Raw genomic sequence first — 21,473 nt, forward strand, 5'->3', positions numbered from 1 at the left:
AACATAGTGAAGATACTAAAAATACATAAAAAAGTAACTCGAAATATGTGCACTGCAAATCACAAAGAACCATGTCGACCATTATTTAGAAAACTTAAAATATTAACTCTGCCATCCTTATAAATACATTAGATTATTATATTTTTGTACACCTGACATGAATTATTTGAGGGAAACCATTTTGTCCATTCACATGATACTAGAAACATAGATAATTTTATGTTCCCCACCCACCACCTCAGACTGCATGCACAAGGACCCCAATACATGGGAATGAAACTTTGTAATAAATTAAAAGGGAAAAAGGTTGATGCAGATGAATTTAGTTTCACTTAAAAGAAAGCTATATGAGGTACTGACACTGGAGTGTTATTACTCAGTGGATAAATTCATGCAGGACAAACTGAAAATTTTAGCTGGATACAATGTGTTACACATTCCAAGAAATATCCTTATAGTGTTGTTATTTATTGTAGTGCTATTATTTATTAATGTAAGAATCATTGTAACAGAATTACAAATTTTTGACATGTCTCCTGTACGCAAACCAAATGGATTGCAAATGTACATCATGAGATGAATAAAACACAATTCACAATTAGAAGAATAATTTACCTCTGATGTTATCATTGCTTACTGGAGATAAGAAACTAACAATGTGGTCACTTACTTTACTTTACAAACATTCATATCAACATGTAAAAATTATCCAGTAGTTTCTGAAACTGCTATGAAAGCCACTTCTTTCTACTAAGGTAAATGTAACAGGAATGCTTGGTGAACCTAAATAGAAATCCTTGGAAGAAAACTGATGTAGCTGTAGCAAAGACTGTTGGGCACATTAACAGAACTTGCATCCAAAATAGCCTGTGCAATCATTATTCTGCCACCAATGTATGTATGTATGTCTTGCATACGAACTAAAATAATAAGATAAGAGAAATTTGGGTGTCATTTTTCCCTTACTCAATATGTGAACTGAATAAAAAAGGAAACTGATAATTTTGGTAGAATGTACCATCCACCATGCATTGTACAGTGACTTGTGGAGTATATGCAGAGGTTCTAACCTGAAACTCTACATCATGCCGACTGCAAATTTTTCATACTACTAAATAGTATAGGACAGTCAGTTTCACAACAGAGCTGGAAATATTGTTCTGTTACAAAACAAGTTCATTCAGTCACTAGATGTGTATTGTAGAGACTTGTACTGCAAGGAAGCAAGGGAGGGAATGTTGTTATGGGTGGCCGGTATCCTCTTTCTACAACACAAACGCACACGTGGATTGATATGGTTCTTTATTTACATGAGCTGGAAACATTTACTTAAGTTGAATACAGTCCATTTTTTGTGGTACAAGCTCATCAGTAATAATCCTCTTGCAGACTGATGTAATGTCAATATTGGTAGTCTTGCTATTACAAATTTTAGCTTCTCACTGCTAGTAAACAACAATTCTGGTTGAGGTAAACTACACTCCTGGAAATGGAAAAAAGAACACATTGACACCGGTGTGTCAGACCCACCATACTTGCCCCGGACACTGCGAGAGGGCTGTACAAGCAATGATCACACGCACGGCACAGCGGACACACCAGGACCCGCGGTGTTGGCCGTCGAATGGCGCTAGCTGCGCAACATTTGTGCACCGCCGCCGTCAGTGTCAGCCAGTTTGCCGTGGCATACGGAGCTCCATTGCAGTCTTTAACACTGGTAGAATGCCGCGACAGCGTGGACGTGAACCGTATGTGCAGCTGACGGACTTTGAGCGAGGGCGTATAGTGGGCATGCGGGAGGCCGGGTGGACGTACCGCCGAATTGCTCAACACGTGGGGCGTGAGGTCTCCACAGTACATCGATGTTGTCGCCAGTGGTCGGCGGAAGGTGCACGTGCCCGTCGACCTGGGACCGGACCGCAGCGACGCACGGATGCACGCCAAGACCGTAGGATCCTACGCAGTGCCGTAGGGGACCGCACCGCCACTTCCCAGCAAATTAGGGACACTGTTGCTCCTGGGGTATCGGCGAGGACCATTCACAACCGTCTCCATGAAGCTGGGCTACAGTCCCGCACACCGTTAGGCCGTCTTCCGCTCACGCCCCAACATCGTGCAGCCCGCCTCCAGTGGTGTCGCGACAGGCATGAATGGAGGGACAAATGGAGACGTGTCGTCTTCAGCGATGAGAGTCGCTTCTGCCTTGGTGCCAATGATGGTCGTATGCGTGTTTGGCGCCGTGCAGGTGAGCGCCACTATCAGGACTGCATACGACCGAGGCACACAGGGCCAACACCCGGCATCATGGTGTGGGGAGCGATCTCCTACACTGGCCGTACACCACTGGTGATCGTCGAGGGGACACTGAATAGTGCACGGTACATCCAAACCATCATCAAACCCATCGTTCTACCATTCCTAGACCGGCAAGGGAACTTGCTGTTCCAACAGGACAATGCACGTCCGCATGTATCCCGTGCCACCCAACGTGCTCTAGAAGGTGTAAGTCAACTACCCTGGCCAGCAAGATCTCCGGATCTGTCCCCCATTGAGCATGTTTGGGACTGGATGAAGCGTCGTCTCACGCGGTCTGCACGTCCAGCACGAACGCTGGTCCAACTGAGGCACCAGGTGGAAATGGCATGGCAAGCCGTTCCACAGGACTACATCCAGCATCTCTACGATCGTCTCCATGGGAGAATAGCAGCCTGCATTGCTGCGAAAGGTGGATATACACTGTACTAGTGCCGACATTATGCATGCTCTGTTGCCTGTGTCTATGTGCCTGTGGTTCTGTCAGTGTGATCATGTGATGTATCTGACCCCAGGAATGTGTCAATAAAGTTTCCCCTTCCTGGGACAATGAATTCACGGTGTTCTTATTTCAATTTCCAGGAGTGTAGTTCCACGTTAGTCACTAATCTGCTCACTATCTACTGTCATAGCTGGTGACAAACTAAACTCGCTCTGCGAGTAAACTGACAGACACTAAACTGGATGATTGAGTGAGACCCTCCAGTCAGCGGCAGTGGCCTAAATACACTCCTGGAACTGGAAAAAAGAACACATTGAGACCGGTGTGTCAGACCCACCATACTTGCTCCGGACACTGCGAGAGGGCTGTACAAGCAATGATCACACGCACGGCACAGCGGACACACCAGGAACCACGGTGTTGGCCGTCGAATGGCGCTAGCTGCGCAGCATTTGTGCACCGCCGCTGTCAGTGTCAGCCAGTTTGCCGTGGCATACGGAGCTCCATCGCAGTCTTTAACACTGGTAGAATGCCGCGACAGCGTGGACGTGAACCGTATGTGCAGTTGACGGACTTTGAGCGAGGGCGTATAGTGGGCATGCGGGAGGCCGGGTGGACGTACCGCCGAATTGCTCAACACGTGGGGCGTGAGGTCTCCACAGTACATCGATGTTGTCGCCAGTGGTCGGCGGAAGGTGCACGTGCCCGTCGACCTGGGACCGGACCGCAGCGACGCACGGATGCACGCCAAGACCGTAGGATCCTACGCAGTGCCGTAGGAGACCGCACCGCCACTTCCCAGCAAATTAGGGACACTGTTGCTCCTGGGGTATCGGCGAGGACCATTCACAACCGTCTCCATGAAGCTGGGCTACGGTCCCGCACACCGTTAGGCCGTCTTCCGCTCACACCCCAACATCGTGCAGCCCGCCTCCAGTGGTGTCGCGACAGGCGTGAATGGAGGGACGAATGGAGACGTGTCGTCTTCAGCGATGAGAGTCGCTTCTGCCTTGGTGCCAATGATGGTCGTATGCGTGTTTGGCGCCGTGCAGGTGAGCGCCACTATCAGGACTGCATACGACCGAGGCACACAGGGCCAACACCCGGCATCATGGTGTGGGGAGCGATCTCCTACACTGGCCGTACACCACTGGTGATCGTCGAGGGGACACTGAATAGTGCACGGTACGTCCAAACCGTCATCAAACCCATCGTTCTACCATTCCTAGACCGGCAAGGGAACTTGCTGTTCCAACAGGACAATGCACGTCCGCATGTATCCCGTGCCACCCAACGTGCTCTAGAAGGTGTAAGTCAACTACCCTGGTCAGCAAGATCTCCGGATCTGTCCCCTATTGAGCATGTTTGGGACTGGATGAAGCGTCGTCTCACGCGGTCTGCACGTCCAGCACGAACGCTGCTCCAACTGAGGCGCCAGGTGGAAATGGCATGGAAAGCCGTTCCACAGGACTACATCCAGCATCTCTACGATCGTCTCCATGGGAGAATAGCAGCCTGCATTGCTGCGAAAGGTGGATATACACCATACTAGTGCCGACATTGTGCATGCTCTGTTGCCTGTGTCTATGTGCCTGTGGGTCTGTCAGTGCGATCATGTGATGTATCTGACCCCAGGAATGTGTCAATAAAGTTTCCCCTTCCTGGGACAATGAATTCACGGTGTTCTTATTTCAATTTCCAGGAGTGTACATGCTATTCATAGCACAAGATGGCGGCTAGTGTAAAAATTCATTGTGCGTGTCCGAGAAAAAGTGTGAATTTTGCCGTGAAAAAGAAAAATTGTGACAGTTGTAAGGATGAAATTACAAAGCTCAGCGAACGGGTGTCTAGTTTACAATTTATTATCAGTTCCTTGAAGATGGATATCAAGAAACTTAAAGAAGAAAAAAGTAAACGGAACATGAAAAACTCGCGCCATGAAAGTACGAATATGTCGGAGAATTGGACGGAAGTGAAGTACAAAAGACGCAAACAGATAATACAAGATACAGAAAACGGCGAAAGAAACATAAATATAGTGAACGAAAATTACTTTCAAGCTCTTTCGACTACGGATTGTGAAAGTGAAGTTAACAGTGCGAGTGTACCATGTGGAAAACCAAACGACTTTGTGAATAAGGTAAAACATGGAATATTTCAGCAGCAGTTAAGTAAAAGATCATATGCGAAAGTGCTCACGAAAAATCTTCCACCGCTAAGCTGCTCTACTGAGACAATATCGACATGTGTGAGCAAAAAAGACACAATAAATAGTGCCAAACAAGACTTCGCTTACTGCAAAGATAGGCAGGAACCAGGCAATCTCAGAACAGCAAGTACCGGTAAAATTGAACTGTATGCCGACAGCCAAGGACGAAATACAGCCGCTGAATTTCGGCATACAAGAAGTCAGAATTTTAGTTTTAACTGTACAATAAAACCAGGAGCAAAATTCAGTGCTGCTACGTCAATGAGTCAAGAAAAAATTTCCTCATTGAGCAAAAAGGACTTTTCCATCTTCCTGGCGGGATCAAATGATATAGCTAGGAACGAAAAAAACGATCTCTTAATCTCGCTAAAAAGAAAACTGTATGAGCTGAGAGGAACAAATGTTATTGTTTTTTCAGTGCCACACCGTTACGACTTGATAGAATGGTCCTGTGTAAATAAAGAAATTGAAACAGCAAATAAAGAGATGCAAAATATTTGCAAGCGGTTTGAAAATGTAACATTTGTGAACATCAGCAATCTAGGGAAAAGATTTCAAACGTAATAATAACCAAAATTTTAGAACTTGTAAATAAAATCTCAAATGTGCAGTGTGATGATAGAAAAGTCATAGCTCTCATGGACAGGAAGTGTGTGTATCCTGTAGAATCCAATGTGAAATCTGCTATCAGTGAAGCTACACCTCTCCAAGACAAATGTGAAATTTTATTAATGCAAGTGAACACTCCAAATGTTAATAATTCACAGAAAGGCACAGCAGTTATGGAACAACAAACACCAGAAATAAGTGAAACAGCAGCAGCACCATCATTATTAGCAGAAGCAGCAGCAGTAACAGAACCAACAACGACTGGAACAGCAACACAGCAATGCTTAAGGAGGAGCCAAAGGAAAAATACACCTGTGTCATTCAGTGATAATTTTTTATGGTTTCAAGCCAAGAAGAAAATAAAAATGTGAAAAACCAGCCTGCTAACTCACAGATAAGTCACAACAACATCCTATTTTTAAACATTCAGGGTCTTGAAAATAAAGTTGAAATTCTGGATGAGTCATTGCCACAGAATAAGTATTCTGTCTTATGTCTATCAGAACATTGGCTTAAACCAGAACAAATACAATACTATGTACCAGAAGGTTATAAATATGGAAACAGTTTTTGCAGATCTCAGTACCGTAATGGTGGTACTGTTATCTATGTTTCAAATGAAATAGTGTGTAGAGAACTAGATCTTAGTTGGGCATGTGTAGAGAAACACTTTGAAATTACCGGGATCATATGTGATATAATGAAACTTATCATAGTATGTATCTACCATTCCCCTGACTCAGATGATAAAACTTTTTTAGATAATTTAGACAGTGTACTCTGCTACATAACGAAATGGAAACAGTATGGAACTGTAATTGGGGGAGACTTTAATTCAAGCTTTGATGTAACATGTAACAAACCCAGTGTAAATAAGTTACTGAATATGCTAAGGCAGCACAACTTCCATCATGTAAATTCAGAACCAACAAGACTACAAGCGTGCTTGGATAATGCTTTTGTCAACTGTGCTCGTGATATGTACTCCACCAAGGTAAAGGAGTTTGTTTTCTCAGGCCACTCCATGTTAATAGTAAAGTTAAGACATTTTATAAAAGGGGATGAGAGCAAGGCTGGACAAAAGTTAACAAAATCTAATACCTTAATATTAACAAAACACAATCTCATAAAACTAACACACCAGTTGAGCATAACAAACTGGGACAAATTATTTCAAAACTGTGATTCCAGTGCCCAAACAGATTATGAAACATTCCACAATTACTTAACAGGTATTTTAAAAGCCCATCTTGTTCAAAAGAAATACCATAAAACAAGAAAAGGTAAATTTTGGACACCAAAGAACTGGAGAATCTAAAAAATAAGCTACTGCTGTTGAAGCGCCTTGCCAAAGTAAACAATTCTAATGAAATTAAGGATCTCGAAAAAATCACTAAGAAACTGTATACGAGAGAGTTGCAATTAGCAAAACTAAGATACAACACAAATTTCATAAAAAATAGTAAAAACCAATGCAAAACAGCCTGGTCAGTAATTAATACTGTTAAAGATGAAGTCAGAAACTTCGACAAGACAGTCCCAATACCAGCAGATACATTCAATAAATATTTTGTAAGCTGTGCTGGTGATATCAAAAAGCTGAACAGTAAACCCAATGTAACATGTATAGATTATCTGAAGAGAGCAAACCTAAATCATAATAGGGCCGGATCATCATTGAAACACTTCAAAGAGGTATGCCAACATGAAGTTCTTAAAATAGCCAAAGAAATGAAAAATTCATACAGTACAGATATTTTTAATATGTCAAACAATCTATTGAAAGAAATCATACATTACATTGCAGCACCATTAACATATTCTATAAACCTGTGTCTCATAGAAGGGTTTTTTCCTGATCCTGTCAAACTATCCAAGGTAACTCCAGCCTTTAAGAAGGGTGTCAAATCAGATCCTGCAAACTACAGACCAATTTCACTAATTCCAGTACTAGGAAAAGTCTTTGAAGGCATAATATATAAGCAGATGTATGAGTACCTAGAACTAAATGGTATGTTAAGTGCATCACAGTTTGGTTACAGAAAAGGAAGGTCAGCTATACATGCCATAGAGCTCTTAGTCAGAGACATTCTAGCAGCATTTGAGGACCATGCGCACGCACAGGTAACCTTATGTGATCTGAGCAAAGCTTTTGACTGTGTTGACCACTCACTTCTGCTCTCTCAACTTGAGTACTATGGAATATGTGATAAAAGTTTAAAACTCATCAAATCATACCTCAATAAAAGGAACCAGGTGGTGAGTTCAGGAAGTCATCTGTCAAACATACTCGAGGTTCAACTTGAAGTGCCACAGGGATCTAAATTGGGACCACTTCTTTTCCTTGTACACATAAATGACTTACCAGGAAATATAGATGCAAAGACATATAAGTATGCAGATGACACAACTTTTCTATCTGTAAACCATGTACTTGATAACCTTGTAAGTGATATGAAATTGGCAAAAGAAAATGCAACATCATGGTTTAATGCCAATGGTCTGCTATTAAATGAGGAAAAGACCCAGAATATGTGGTTCAGTCTATCAAAGACTACAAAAATAGAAAAACAAAAGGCAAAGTTTTTAGGTATTGTACTTGACAACAGTCTAACATGGAACTCTCATGTTGATCACATAGTGGTTAGGTTGTCAAGAGTTATATATTTGTTGAAGAGACTGATGTGTTGTGTGACATTTGAGTACGTAAGGACAGCGTACTTTGCCTTTTTTCAATCTGTTTTAAGGTATGGGTTAATACTCTGGGGAAATAGCAGAAAATAAATGAAATTATGGTGATCCAGAAGAAAGCTATCAGAGTAATGGCTAAGGTAGATAATAGAACACATTGTAAACCAATGTTCACTAAATATAGAATTTTAACAGTAATTAATTTATATATTCTTGACAGTGTTAACTACATACTTGCTGAACTACCTAATTTAAGTGTAACAAATGAAAGACATGGCTACTATACAAGAATGTGTACTTCTCTGCTGTTGCCACAAAATAGATTAGCTAAAACTAACAATAGTCATAAGTATATGGCAATTAAAATATATAACAAATTGTCTAAAAATGGGTCAATCAAGCCTGACAAATTATTTAAAGACAATGTTCATAACTTCTTGTTAACTAATCCATTCTATTCATTAGAAGAATTTTTAGAAATGCCCAATATCAACTTAAATATGTAAATATTTTTTTTCTCTTTCTTTCTTTCTTCTTCTTTTTTTTTTTTTTTTTTTTTTTTTTTTTTTTTTTTTGTAAAATTAATAGGTTAAGTGAACTGACGAAGTCTATTGCATGTAACAATGCTGAATGACTAATAAAGAATCTTAATCTGACATTGGTGGAATGTTGCTTGTAGGTGTGTCTCTGGTCTCTCTCATGATAAGTGTACTTGATCCAGTGCCTACTAATCGATCTTTGGGCTTCATATTTGCCAACCAGTGTGCTGACAACAGCTTATGCCTGCACGTGTATCACACAAATTATTTTGCAAATGATCAATTCTCATTTATCTAAAACAGGTACAGAACATCAAATTAAAAAACGCTTGTACTACAAGAGATATCCTCACATGATAAATTTGTAGGATGAGATATAACATAATTTGCCTACACAGGAATAAAGCAGACACATATTTACCAATCTCAAGCCTGCCACAGGTCCAAAATTTCATCTTTAATGAAAGAAATGGTTGTAATACCATCATAAGTTGCATAGGAGACTTCCTAATGCAAATTTCAACTGTATTCCAATCATTTCTTTCATTAAAGATAAAGTTGTAAACCACTTCACAACTGACATGCTAGAGACTTCATATTGCAACTTATGACGGTGCTACAACCATTTCTTTAATTAATAAATCAAGTATAGAAGTAGCTTACAAAACCCTTGTTTAACCATCAGTTGGAAGTTGTTCATCAGTCTCAAATTCATGCCATATATGACTGGCAAAGGAAATAGAGAAAATGCAAAGATGAGCTGTGCATTTTTATAGGCATATTTAATAAACATGAAAGCATCATGGAGAGGCAAAGTCAACTCTAGAGGCAGACACCATAAAAGAGGCACTGTGCACCACAGTGTGGTTTACAGTTCAAATTATGAGGGCATAAACTCCTTGAAGAATCAACCAATATATTGCTTCCTCCCACATACATACCACATAAAGACAGTTAAGGTAGAATTAGAGAGATTTGACTTTACACAAAGACTTACTAACGACAATTTTACCTACAGCCTATTCACTATTGGAACAGGAAGAGGTGAAAATGCTAGTGATACATAGAATACCCTGCACCAACACCAAAAGGTGTTGTGAGGAGTATAGATCTAGACCAATATGTAGTTTTTACCTATTCAGTTACAGACAACATAAAGCTATTGCTGTTAAAGTAACCCAAGTTCATGCCCTGAAATGCCTCACTTGTAGTATAGTAGTTTTATGGATCTGGGAAACACAGAAACCTTGAGTTCTGACCACCAACTAATCAAGGCAAGCTAAGATTTTCTGAGTTCAAAAGCATGTAATATAAATTATTTGTGGTGTGAACACAAGAACATCCTGCAGAGACCTGTTCAAGAAATTGGGGATACTAACTACTGCTTCCCAATATGCACTGCCAGACAAACAAAGGGAAGCATTCAGAAGACATAATCAGATGTCAGTGTATCTTCATACACATACACACACAACTGGCAGGTTTATAAATGATTAGAGATGCAATTCTCTGCGACGAGTAAAGTGGCCACCAGACTGCATTAGTCTTGTTTGTGGGTAGTTTTGTTATCATGGGTGGTAGGGCACATAAGGAACATTAACAGTGTCAGACATTGAGTGGTCACTGTGCAGGGTATGGAGATGCCACACACTTGTAAGAATTGGCATTATCAATACCTGACAGTTTGAAAGGGCACTGGTATACATTTGATGGCCGATTGGACTGTGCAATATTCGGGTTTGTATGGCAGTGAGATATGACCCTGGCTCATTGCTGGAATAGGAATGCAAGGGCAAGCGTACTCATCATCAAGTTCTATTCTACCATAAGAAAGAATTATGGTATTGTGCACTAAGCACATCATAGCCCCTTCACATCTGCACCTTCCATGTAGATGTAGATGACATGAGTGAACAAGTAACGGACTCTCTACAACATTCTGTATCATCCCACACCATTGGTCGGAGACTAGCAGCAACCAGACTAGGCAGTTACCATCTCATGCTTAGCTGCCACTAACACTGCAATACAAATGGCTGCATTTGGAGCCATGCCATGATCGAGAAGCATGATCTGCTGACAAATGATGTTGTACTGTGTTCAGCATGGAATTGCAGTTGTGCACCACCCTGGATGACCACTGTTGGTGAGTATGGTGGTGACCTGGCAAGAGGCCCCATTCTTCCAATCTTTTGGAGAGGCACAGCAGAGTTCATCCTGGTATCATGGTGTGGAAGCCATTGGGTGTCACTTTAAATCATGGCTGGTAATGACTGGTGGAACTCTGACAGAAAAATGGAACACCGTGGACATGCTACATCTTCATGTGTTACCCCTCATGGAACAGTATTGTAATGCCACTTTTCAACAGGACAATGCCCATCCTCATATGGCACATGTGTGGGTGAATTTTCAGCATTATGTTGAGGTACTCCCATGGCCAGCAAAATCCCCAGAACTGTTTCCAATAGAACGTGTGCGGCCAGCTCAGAAGTCAGCTTTGGCCCAGTGCCAGTACCCAGCACATCAAGGACTACGAGAACAGTTACAACACTTATAGCCCAGCTTGTGTCAGGAGAGGGTACAACAGCCTTATGACAACCTTCAGTGCATGCGTCCAGGCCAGAGGGGGTGCAGCATCATACATTAAACAGGCTCATACTGCCAAGTTCTTTGCACATTTGGCTCAACTTTATAATACACTTCAGCCTATGAAGTTTAGTTTTGTTTCCTCTTCCCTTTCTGGGTGCTTCCTTTTTTTGTCAGGCAATGTATATATTGAAACTTCCTGGCAGATTAAAACTGTGTGCCCGACCGAGACTCGAACTCGGGACCTTTGCCTTTCGCGGGCAAGTGCTCTACCAACTGAGCTACCGAAGCACGACTCACGGCCGGTACTCACAGCTTTACTTCTGCCAGTACCTCATCTCCTACCTCCCAAACTTTACAGAAGGTAGGAGACGAGGTACTGGCAGAAGTAAAGCTGTGAGTACCGGCCGTGAGTTGTGCTTCGGTAGCTCAGTTGGTAGAGCACTTGCCCGCGAAAGGCAAAGGTCCCGAGTTCGAGTCTCGGTCGGGCACACAGTTTTAATCTGCCAGAAAGTTTCATATCAGCGCACACTCCGCTGCAGAGTGAAAATCTCATTCTGGAATGTATATATTCCTAAATGAAATTTATGATACATGTCTCTTTTTCAAACAAACAGCTCAGTATCCGTAATCAGTACTAGAAATAAGGACAATCTACCTAAAGATCTGAAGTCAGTTTGGTTCAGAAAGGTGTCAACTATTGAGAAACATTTAACTTGCCAGCAGCTGTAAAAAGTTTATCTATTAATTAAGTTCAGTTGAAGAGGCTACTAAGGGATTTGTTGGTACACAACTCCAACTACTTCTATGACAAATCTCCTGGTGGAACCAAATGCTATGTATGTTTGTTAATAATTCAAAATGATATATAAAATAAAATTTCTGCACACCAGAAGTGCAGTAATGTGTCAGAAAAGTTGTCAACTGCTTCCTAATTGATGATGCATGACTACAACAGCCTAAGAATTATCTAATGCAATTCAGTGTATATACATTTACATGTTTATAACAAGTTTGGTATGTTTCAGATTTAATACTTCTTCCAAATCCATGAGGACAATTTCATTTAAGCCCTGCTGTCTCAGGCCAATACTGTGTCAATGAGCACATTTGTCTCGTACAGCATTATATTCTCAAACATCTCTCTCTCCTTTCTGATGATGTCACAAACTTGAAATTCCATATGAAAAACTCTACAGAATGTATGCTAGTACAGCTGTTCAGCTGTTATATGAGCAATTTTGCTTTCATTTATAGACCGAAGTTGAGTTTGCAGTTACTCAACATATGTTCTATCATGCACATTTGTTAAGGGGATAGATTGGGAAGGAGAACACAGCTGAGCAGAAACAGATTGGTCAAGGCAATCTGTATCACTACCTAGGCTCCACAAAAATAAAAGCTATACACATACAAGTTAATTTTCAGTACAAGTAATCATGAGAAAGCTGTAGGGGGTTTGGGAGCAGTGCATCTTGTTATATGGTCATTGTACTGTCATTTTCTCCTTCATTAATTATATTCCATGTTCATGCTACAAGCTGATACTGTGAAAACTTTCTTACCTTCCTTGCCTGGAATTTGCTACATTGTTGCCTTTACCTACTAAGGCAACAAGGATATTTAGCAATTCTGCTACAGAGGAGTTTAGAAACTGTGCTGTTTAAGACTTTCCCGATGTAGTAACTGCTTTATTGGTTCATGGGTGCTGCATCGGATAATGTTGAGGAAGTTGCACAATATTTCGACAAGACAGATGCTCGTCATCTTCAGGTGCTACACCTAAAGATGACGAGTAGCTGTGTCATTGAAATATTGTGCAGCTTCCACAACATTATCCAACTTGAATGCTGTGAACCAATGAAGCGGTTTAGAAACTACCTCACATTCCTCATAAGGACAGTTTTAACCGAATTAAGCTCACAGACCCAGGCACTTTCAAGTATTATGGTCAACCTCACTTAGCTTATAGCTAGGTAACTAAATGCTGCCTTGTTTCGACAGTGTAGGCTATTTAATAGTTTTTGCACCTTCGCAGTTAAGAGGTTTCTTGATGTGATGAAGTACTGGTTTTCTCTCTAACTTCCCAGTCCAAGGGAACTTACTGTATAAAAGAGACACTGATTTGATCACTGCATCTGTCAATCTTTGTAAATATACCTGTTGTATCATCCTTTTTTAAGACCTGCTTGCCAGGACATAAAACAATTGATAGGCAGGAGAAGGAAGCAAAACTGCATATGGTCTAAATTGAGTAAAAGCTATTTATTTATTTACTTACTGCTTTCATGAATTTCTCACTTACATCACACAGTCATTAACATTGGGATGTCTCTTCTATAGTAGGAGAAGATGGGTCACATGCTCTATCATACATCAAGGGTTCAGACTGTTTCAAGAGGCTAGATTCAAGCTTGGCTTTTCCCTGCTCAGTACAATATTTCTTATAAAGTAATGAAGAACATTTTGTTATAGTAACCAAACAAGGAGACAAAAACCAATTTTTATTATATCACATATCTCATATATACACTTGTATCTGAACCTGGAATTCACACCTTTCTACAGTCTCACATTGAAGACCTTCATTTTGTGTGTGTGTGTGTGTGTGTGTGTGTGTGTGTGTGTGTGTGTGTGTGTGTGTGCTTTACATTAATTTGGTTATTACTGTCATTGTTTTCAGGTACATAAAAGCCTTACATCATTCTTATGTTATTTTACAGTTACAAAATGGATCTGCCTGGAGGATTTGGCAAAACAGCAAAACAGGTACACAGAATTGGTCTTATGGGAAGCAATGCAAACCCATACACTGCTGATTTCACTCTGGAAGTCCTCAAGGATGCAATAGAACATTGTAAAATAAGTGAATGATCCAAGCAACAGAAGCGTTCTTAGTCACAAGAACTTCCAAAGCCAGTTTCAAATAATATCTGTGCAAAAACGTGACTATTCACATAAATTATTTTCAAAACCACAAAAAAGTTCACTAAATTTTTCTCCTGCTGATTATGCCAAAGAATGTGTAAAAAAGTCTGTTTGTTACCAAAGGAGAAACATTACCCAAAACACTTGAATTATTTGGTTTCCTTCATAATGTCATGGATTAATTTTCTGCTTTATTCTTCGCTTATTTTGATACGATGTTAAAATAGATCAAAAATGTAACACTACATTACCAAAATGTAAAAAACAAAAGGAAAAAATTATTCAAATAAATCTGTATATGAGAAATAGTTATCTCTTTGGAATTGCAAAAATCCTCTATTGCCCAATTATGATATTATTGGAGAGTGGCATACGAGACATGATCTAACTTCAGAAGAACTGGGTACATCAATTACAAAGGGCTGGTAATGATACTATCTGTCTTAACAGTAGGACTGGAGAACTTGTGCAAGCCAGATGAGTGAGACCTGTTTCAGAAGTTAGTTAGTGATATGTTCTATAGATCATTTGTATAATTTATATGAAAAAGTGAAATGAATCAGTTTACAGGCTATGTATACAATATTTGTTTGTGTGCATGTCTGAATGGTGGCTGTGGCGACCACAGACCACCAGTAACTGCTGACTGCCATGTGCAAAGTAAGTAAATTGTCTTTGGACTCAGTGTTCTTTGGTTGTTGTGTGTTTTTGACTCTGGTGTAGATGTTTGATTTGTTATAGTATGTAATGTTTTTCCTGGGTCTCACATAATTATATGAGTCATAATAGAAGTGCCTGATCCTAATCAGTTGGAGATTTTTGTGTGCAGTCAGTCACTATAGCTAGAAAACCCCCATTGGTGACCCCGAGTTGTGAAAATACATCGCATTCGCTCACTGTGTATCACCGGTTTCATGCCAATAGATAATGTCACAACCTCCAGTTTTTCCAGCAGTGCACATTATTAGATTACATTAGATTAGATTAGATTAGATTTACTTTCATTCCAATTGATCCATAGTACAGAGGTCCTCCAGGATGTAGGACATGTCAGAAAAACAATAATACATGACAAATATTTATATCTAAAACAATTAAGCTAATGTACCCACCCATTTACTAAGATCACATTAATGCACTGAATTTAAAATTTTTAAAAAAGTTTTTTATTTATTTATAAGTAACCTTCGAATGTGAAGCACAATGCTTTACCACATGTGCTACTAATACACCAGGAACGTTCGTGTCTCCAGTGTTTGTTTTGACAAGCCAGATGACCCTAGCCTCTGCCAGCACGCCACACTGGGTCTTGTACATATAGTTGCACACATCTTCTACAGTATTCTGGGCTTGACAGGATGTTTCTCCAGCACTAGGTTCCGGATTCCCCTCACCCAAGTTTCTACTGCTCTCCAACATGGACCACACAGCTGTCCGGTTTCAGGGTCCACACACATGGCTGCCCTCATCTCAGAGTGATCTAATGTTTAAAGTGGTCAAAGGGATGCTCTCATCAACTATGCTGGGCCACTCCACACATGCCTCAAGCGACACACCTGCCACGGTTCTGCCCTGTCACTCGGCACTCAATCACGATTTCACACCTCTGCTCAAGATTTCGTCTACAGCAGCCATTGGTCCTTCCGTGCCTGCCATGCCATGCTCGTGGTGTGACCATACAGATTTCCTTCCTACAAGGACTGGACACCATGTCTCAACTGCACAGCTACCAGATGTTCAACACACCACATCGCCTGACACCGAACGACAGTTTGTGTCAGTGAACACTGTGCAGAACCCCCGCATGATTCGTGCCTTTCCTACACCCCTGTAGGCACTGACCCCAGGTAATTTTCTGAAGCTGCCACCATTACAACAGGACAACCCAGTGATGTGGTTCACCTTGGTGGACAACATGTTGGACATACAGTGCATTGCGGAAGATGGCACTCATTTTGTGTGTTCAGTGAAACACCTGCATGACCATCCTGATCTTATCAGTGACTTGTTGCTGAACCTACCCAAGAGCACTAATCATTAAACACCTTTCTCATCTGCCAGCCAATACTATTCACACCATTAGTTATGATGAGATTTTAGATCACTGTCTGAGAGGTCACAGCTTATAGTAACTGACGGAAAGTCATCGAGAAAACAGAAGTGATTTCTGGCATTCCCCAAGGTAGTGTTACACGCCCTTTGCTGTTCCTTATGTATATAAACGATTTGAGAGACAATCTGAGCAACTGTCTTAGGTTTTTTGCAGATTATGCTGTCATTTATCGACTAATAAAGTCACCAGAAGATCAAAACAAACTGCAAAACGATTCAGAAAAGATATCTGAATGGGGCGAAAATTGGCAGTTGTCCCAAAATAATGAGAAATATGAGGTCATCCACATGAGTGCAAAAAGGAATCCGTTAAACTTTGGTTACGCGATAAATCAGTCAAATATGAAGGCCGTAAATTCAACTAAATACCTAGGAATTACAATTACAAACAACTTAAATTGGAAGGAATGCATAGAAAATGTTGCGGGGAAGGCTAACCAAAGACTATGTTTTATTGTCAGGACACTCACTCAGAAAATGTAACAGATCTACTAAGTAGACTGCCTACACTACGCTCCTCCATCCTCTTTTAGATTACTGCTGCACAATGTGGGATCCTTAACAGATAGGATTGATGGAGTACATCAAAAAAGTTAAAAGAAGGGCAGCACATTTTGTATTATCGCGAAATATGTGAGAGTGTGTCACTGAAATGATACAGGATCTGGACAGAACATCATTAAAAGAAAGGTATTTTTCATTGCGATAGAATCTTCTCATGAAATTCCAATCACCAACTTTCTCCTCCAAATGCGAAAATATTTTGTTGATACCAACTTACATAGGGAGAAATGATAACCACAGTAAAATAAGGGAAATCAGAGCTCATACTGAAAGACATAGGTGTTCGTTCTTTCCGCGCAATATATGAGATTGTAATAATAGAGAATTGTGAAGGTGGTTCGATGAACTCTCTGCCACACACTTAAATGTGATTTGCCGAGTATCCATGTAGATGCAGATGTAGATGTAGATGACAGAACACCATCCCAGCTGTGATTACACTTGCGTGCGCAGATCACTACCGAGATCTTGCTGAACTTAGCGCTCTGGGCAGTGTGAAGCAGCTGCAAGAACTACAATTACATTTGCTTCCCCTTACTGGAGCTTTGCTCAAGGATAAACCATGGCTGGCAGACCAGGCATATGCCATTATCCAGCACCACCACTTCTCTTCGCATATCACAGCGCCTAATACTGCCAAGGTTGGTAACACTGTGACTATACTTCCGCCATTGGACGGTAGAGGCCGAGCACATATGTGTCACAGACAGCACATGGAACAGCAGCCACATAGTTGCCAAGACCGGAAATCATGAGCGGTTCAGCACCAGCCTCTCCCCACCCCAATCAGGCTAGTGCCTGCCCTCCCCGCCTTCCCTTTGCCTGGTGCTTCGGCTGGTGGGACGAGTACAACTAACTAATGCAATACCGGTTCCACTCAACTTATGGGGATGCTGCTCACAACTGTTGCCTGCCCTGCGCATTCCTTAACGCCTCACATGGGCTGCAGTAGTTACCACGGCTCGAAAGTGTATGGAAGGGTGCCCACAGACATTGCATTCTGTCAGATCCTCCACCTCACAAGGTCATCTGCACACCTTGGATTCAGGTTCACACCAGTATTTTCTCATTGACACCAGAGCAGACATTAGCATCATACCTCACTCATTTACTGTAATGGACATGACACCAGCCAAACTGTTTCTTCAAGCAGCAAATAAATCATCACTTCATATTGCTGGTTTTGCCGAGTTACCTATTGAACTCTTACCTGGCAAACCTTTCACTTGGTCCATCTATGGGGTTGATGTAGAAGACCCGATATTAGGCACTGACTTGCTTTTTCACCTCGGTCTGTCTCCGGATCTCCAGTCGGCTGCACTATTGCATCATGCCTCGACTACTCATATTTTGTGTTCAGTCACCTCATCAACTCCTCCTCCCCCTCGAATTCCTGATGATTTCGACAGGGCTCTCATCAAGTGCTCTTCACTGGTGGACAGCCTCACAGCTTCCATTGCCCAGCTTCCATCTGAGCACTCTGCAGTTGACGATGTCTGCACTTCCAGTGCCATCTGAACTGCGCCATACTATCGTCTATCAATCCCACCGCCCCCTGCCACTGGTGACACACTACATGGAACTTCGATGTCACCAATGTGGACAGCTCCAACTGCACATCAGGTTAGTGACTCTTGTGTGCTACTGATTCCCGTTTGCGATGGCCCCGAGTGAGTTCATCAGCCCAACGGAACGCTATCACGAATGGAATGACACACAAAATTGTCGCAAAAGATGAGCCACCAGTGCCTCATAAAACACGCTGACTACTGCCACATAAACCATGCCTTGCTAGGGCCACAGGGTTGTAATTTCTGTGGGCAGGTATTGTCTATCGATCGGGCAGTAACTGGTCTTCGCCCATACATTTAGTTCCCAAAAAGGACAGCACGGTGCACCTCTGTGGTGACTATTGCTGCCTCAAGGCATAGACTGTATTAGACAATTATCCTGTACCTCATATACAAGACTTTGCGCAAGTGCTAAGTGGAGCATGCATCTTCAGTGTCTTGGACTGCTCAAGGCATATTTACAAATACCCATGGAACAAAGTGACATACCAAAGACAGCACTGATCACACCCTTTGGCTTCTATGAATTTTGTTACATGCCTTATGGTCTCAAAAACGTGGCCCTAACTTGGTAACATTTTTAGGCTCACTTCTGTTTAACTGTTTATACCTCAATGATATACTCATTTTTCCTCCTCTGACAGAGAGCACAAACTCCACCTGGCCATGATATGGGACCTATTGATACACAATGGAGTTGAGATCAGTAATGACAAGTCACAGCTTTGATGCACCACTGTCACTTTTCAGGGGTACATTGTCTCCTCTAAAGGCATACACTCCCCTCAGAAGCAGGTTGACTGCATTCATGATCTACCTCTTCCAGTGCCATTTTGTGAATTATGCTGGTTTTTTTAGGAACCATCAATTTCTACTGTTGTAAACTACTGATGGTGGCAGCCATTTAAGTCCCTCTGACTGACGCATTGACCAGTAAACAAACCTCTGGCAATCACCAGGTACAGTGGTCTCCCAGTATGGGGAGAGCATTTGAAGATGTTACATCAGTGTTAGCACATGCTGTCACTCTCGCCCACCCTTTGCCAGATGCCCACACCTCTATTACAGCAGATGTGAGCGATTTTGCAATTGGTGCAGTCTTCCAACAGCACGTCAGTGACTCGACGCAGCCACTTCAGTTTTTTTCCAAAAAACTAACTACAGCTCAATGTAAATGGTCAACATTTGACAGAGAATGCTTGCAGTGTAAGAAGCTGTAAAGATTTCTGCACAGACATTGAATGAAATAATGTAACAATTTTCATAGATCGTCCCCCTCCCCCTCCCCCCTTGCAGATGCTTCCTCCACATAGGTTTTCATAGATAGACTTTATTAGCCAGTACATAATAGACATCTGTTATATCCGAAGTTCAGAAAATGTGATGGCTGATTACCTATCATGTATCAATGCAATTTCTCCCCCAGAACAATGATACCAAAATACACAACCTCTGACAAACCCTGCTACTTCCATCCAGATCATTTCCTGTACCCTTCCAGACTTAGTCAAGCCACTATGGGATGATATGTTCATGGTCACTGCCCAGCCTATTGTTCTGTATGCGTTGCATTGCCAATTATTTAATACATTACATAATCTTTCACATCCTGTTGCTACTATGCACTTTGTCACAGAATGCTTTGTGTGGCCTGGTGTGAAGAGGGAGTGTCGTACTTGGGTTCATGATTGTACACATTGCCAGCGCAGCAAAGTCGGCAGGCTCAGACAACCCCCTTTACATAAATTTGACATGCTGAAAACCCATTTCCAACATGTGCATCTGGATCTCATAGTACCATTATATGTGTCTGATGGTTTCAGGTATATCCTGTCTGACATCAACCATGTTACACATTGGGTGGAGCCGATACCCCTGCAGGCCATTACAGTTGATTCCATAGCATGAGCATTTGCATCCTCCTGGATAGCTTGATTCAGCTGCCCTACATCCATCACCACCAACGAGTGTAGGCAGTTTGAATCCCTGCTGTTTAACAAACCATGCATGCTCTACGGGGTCAATAGATTCCGCATTACGTCTTACCATCCAGAGAGCAATGGGCTGGTCAAGCTTTGGCACAGGATTCTGAGAGCAAACCTCATGTGCCACGGTGGTGAGTGGTCCTATGCCCTTCCCTGGGTTATAAGATAGACCTCCAGGCTTCACTTGCGGTATGCTGAGACCCTAGTTCTCCCTACAGAGTTCGTCAATGACAAAGTAACCATCAAACTATCTGGCCTCCCTGGTCTAGTAGAGTGTGTCTGGTTGCACATAGCCACACTCCACATGCCCCCTCCATGACCACACACCCTTCCTTGGATTTTTCTGCATTTGGCTCTGGACCCTTGCAAGTTCGTTATGTCACAGGATGACACAGTCATACCGCATTACAGCAGGCTTACTCTGGTCCACACCAAGTATTGGCTTGCACAGACAATACTATGGACATTCTCATCATCAATGGCTGTTCACAGACAGTTTCTCTTCAACATGTGAAACCAGCCTTGATGATCGAGGAATCTATACCACAACCTCTCAAGTCGAGTGCTTCGCTGAGATGCAATGGCTCCAATCTCATACATACCACCCACTCCTCTGCATCCCAACCTGATCAAATGTGCATCAAGCCTACACCTTTGGGCAGCTCAGTTGCTGGGTGTGATGATATTCTACCCTCACTTCACTCAGGCACTGCATGTGGTGATCCACAACCTCAGGCCCAACCACATGTTGTGTATGATGTTATCCCGTCACAATTGTTGGCACACAATGCCCCCACAGTGTGTCCTAGTGCTTCCCCTGAACTACAATATTTTTGCCCCCATCCCCCCCTACATTCACTGTCAACAAAATTTGCATCACAATCAATGCCTGTGGGTGTCCACATGACGAGCTTTCCTTAT

At 41.9% G+C, this 21,473-nt stretch overlaps 1 protein-coding gene across 1 annotated transcript in view; it reads left to right on the forward strand.

Annotated features, from left to right (window-relative positions):
• LOC124605510 (alanine--glyoxylate aminotransferase-like) overlaps nt 1–14,628 on the forward strand; it is a 115,859-nt gene extending 101,231 nt beyond the window's left edge. Inside the window, exon 7 of the mRNA XM_047137247.1 lies at nt 14,116–14,628. Within this exon, the coding sequence (XP_046993203.1) occupies nt 14,116–14,266 (151 nt within the window). The 3' untranslated portion in view covers nt 14,267–14,628. The remainder of the gene's footprint in view (nt 1–14,115) is intronic.
• Nucleotides 14,629–21,473: the final 6,845 nt, after the last annotated feature.

The sequence above is a fragment of the Schistocerca americana genome, chromosome 3, assembly GCF_021461395.2.
Source record: "Schistocerca americana isolate TAMUIC-IGC-003095 chromosome 3, iqSchAmer2.1, whole genome shotgun sequence".
NCBI lineage: Eukaryota > Metazoa > Arthropoda > Insecta > Orthoptera > Acrididae > Schistocerca > Schistocerca americana.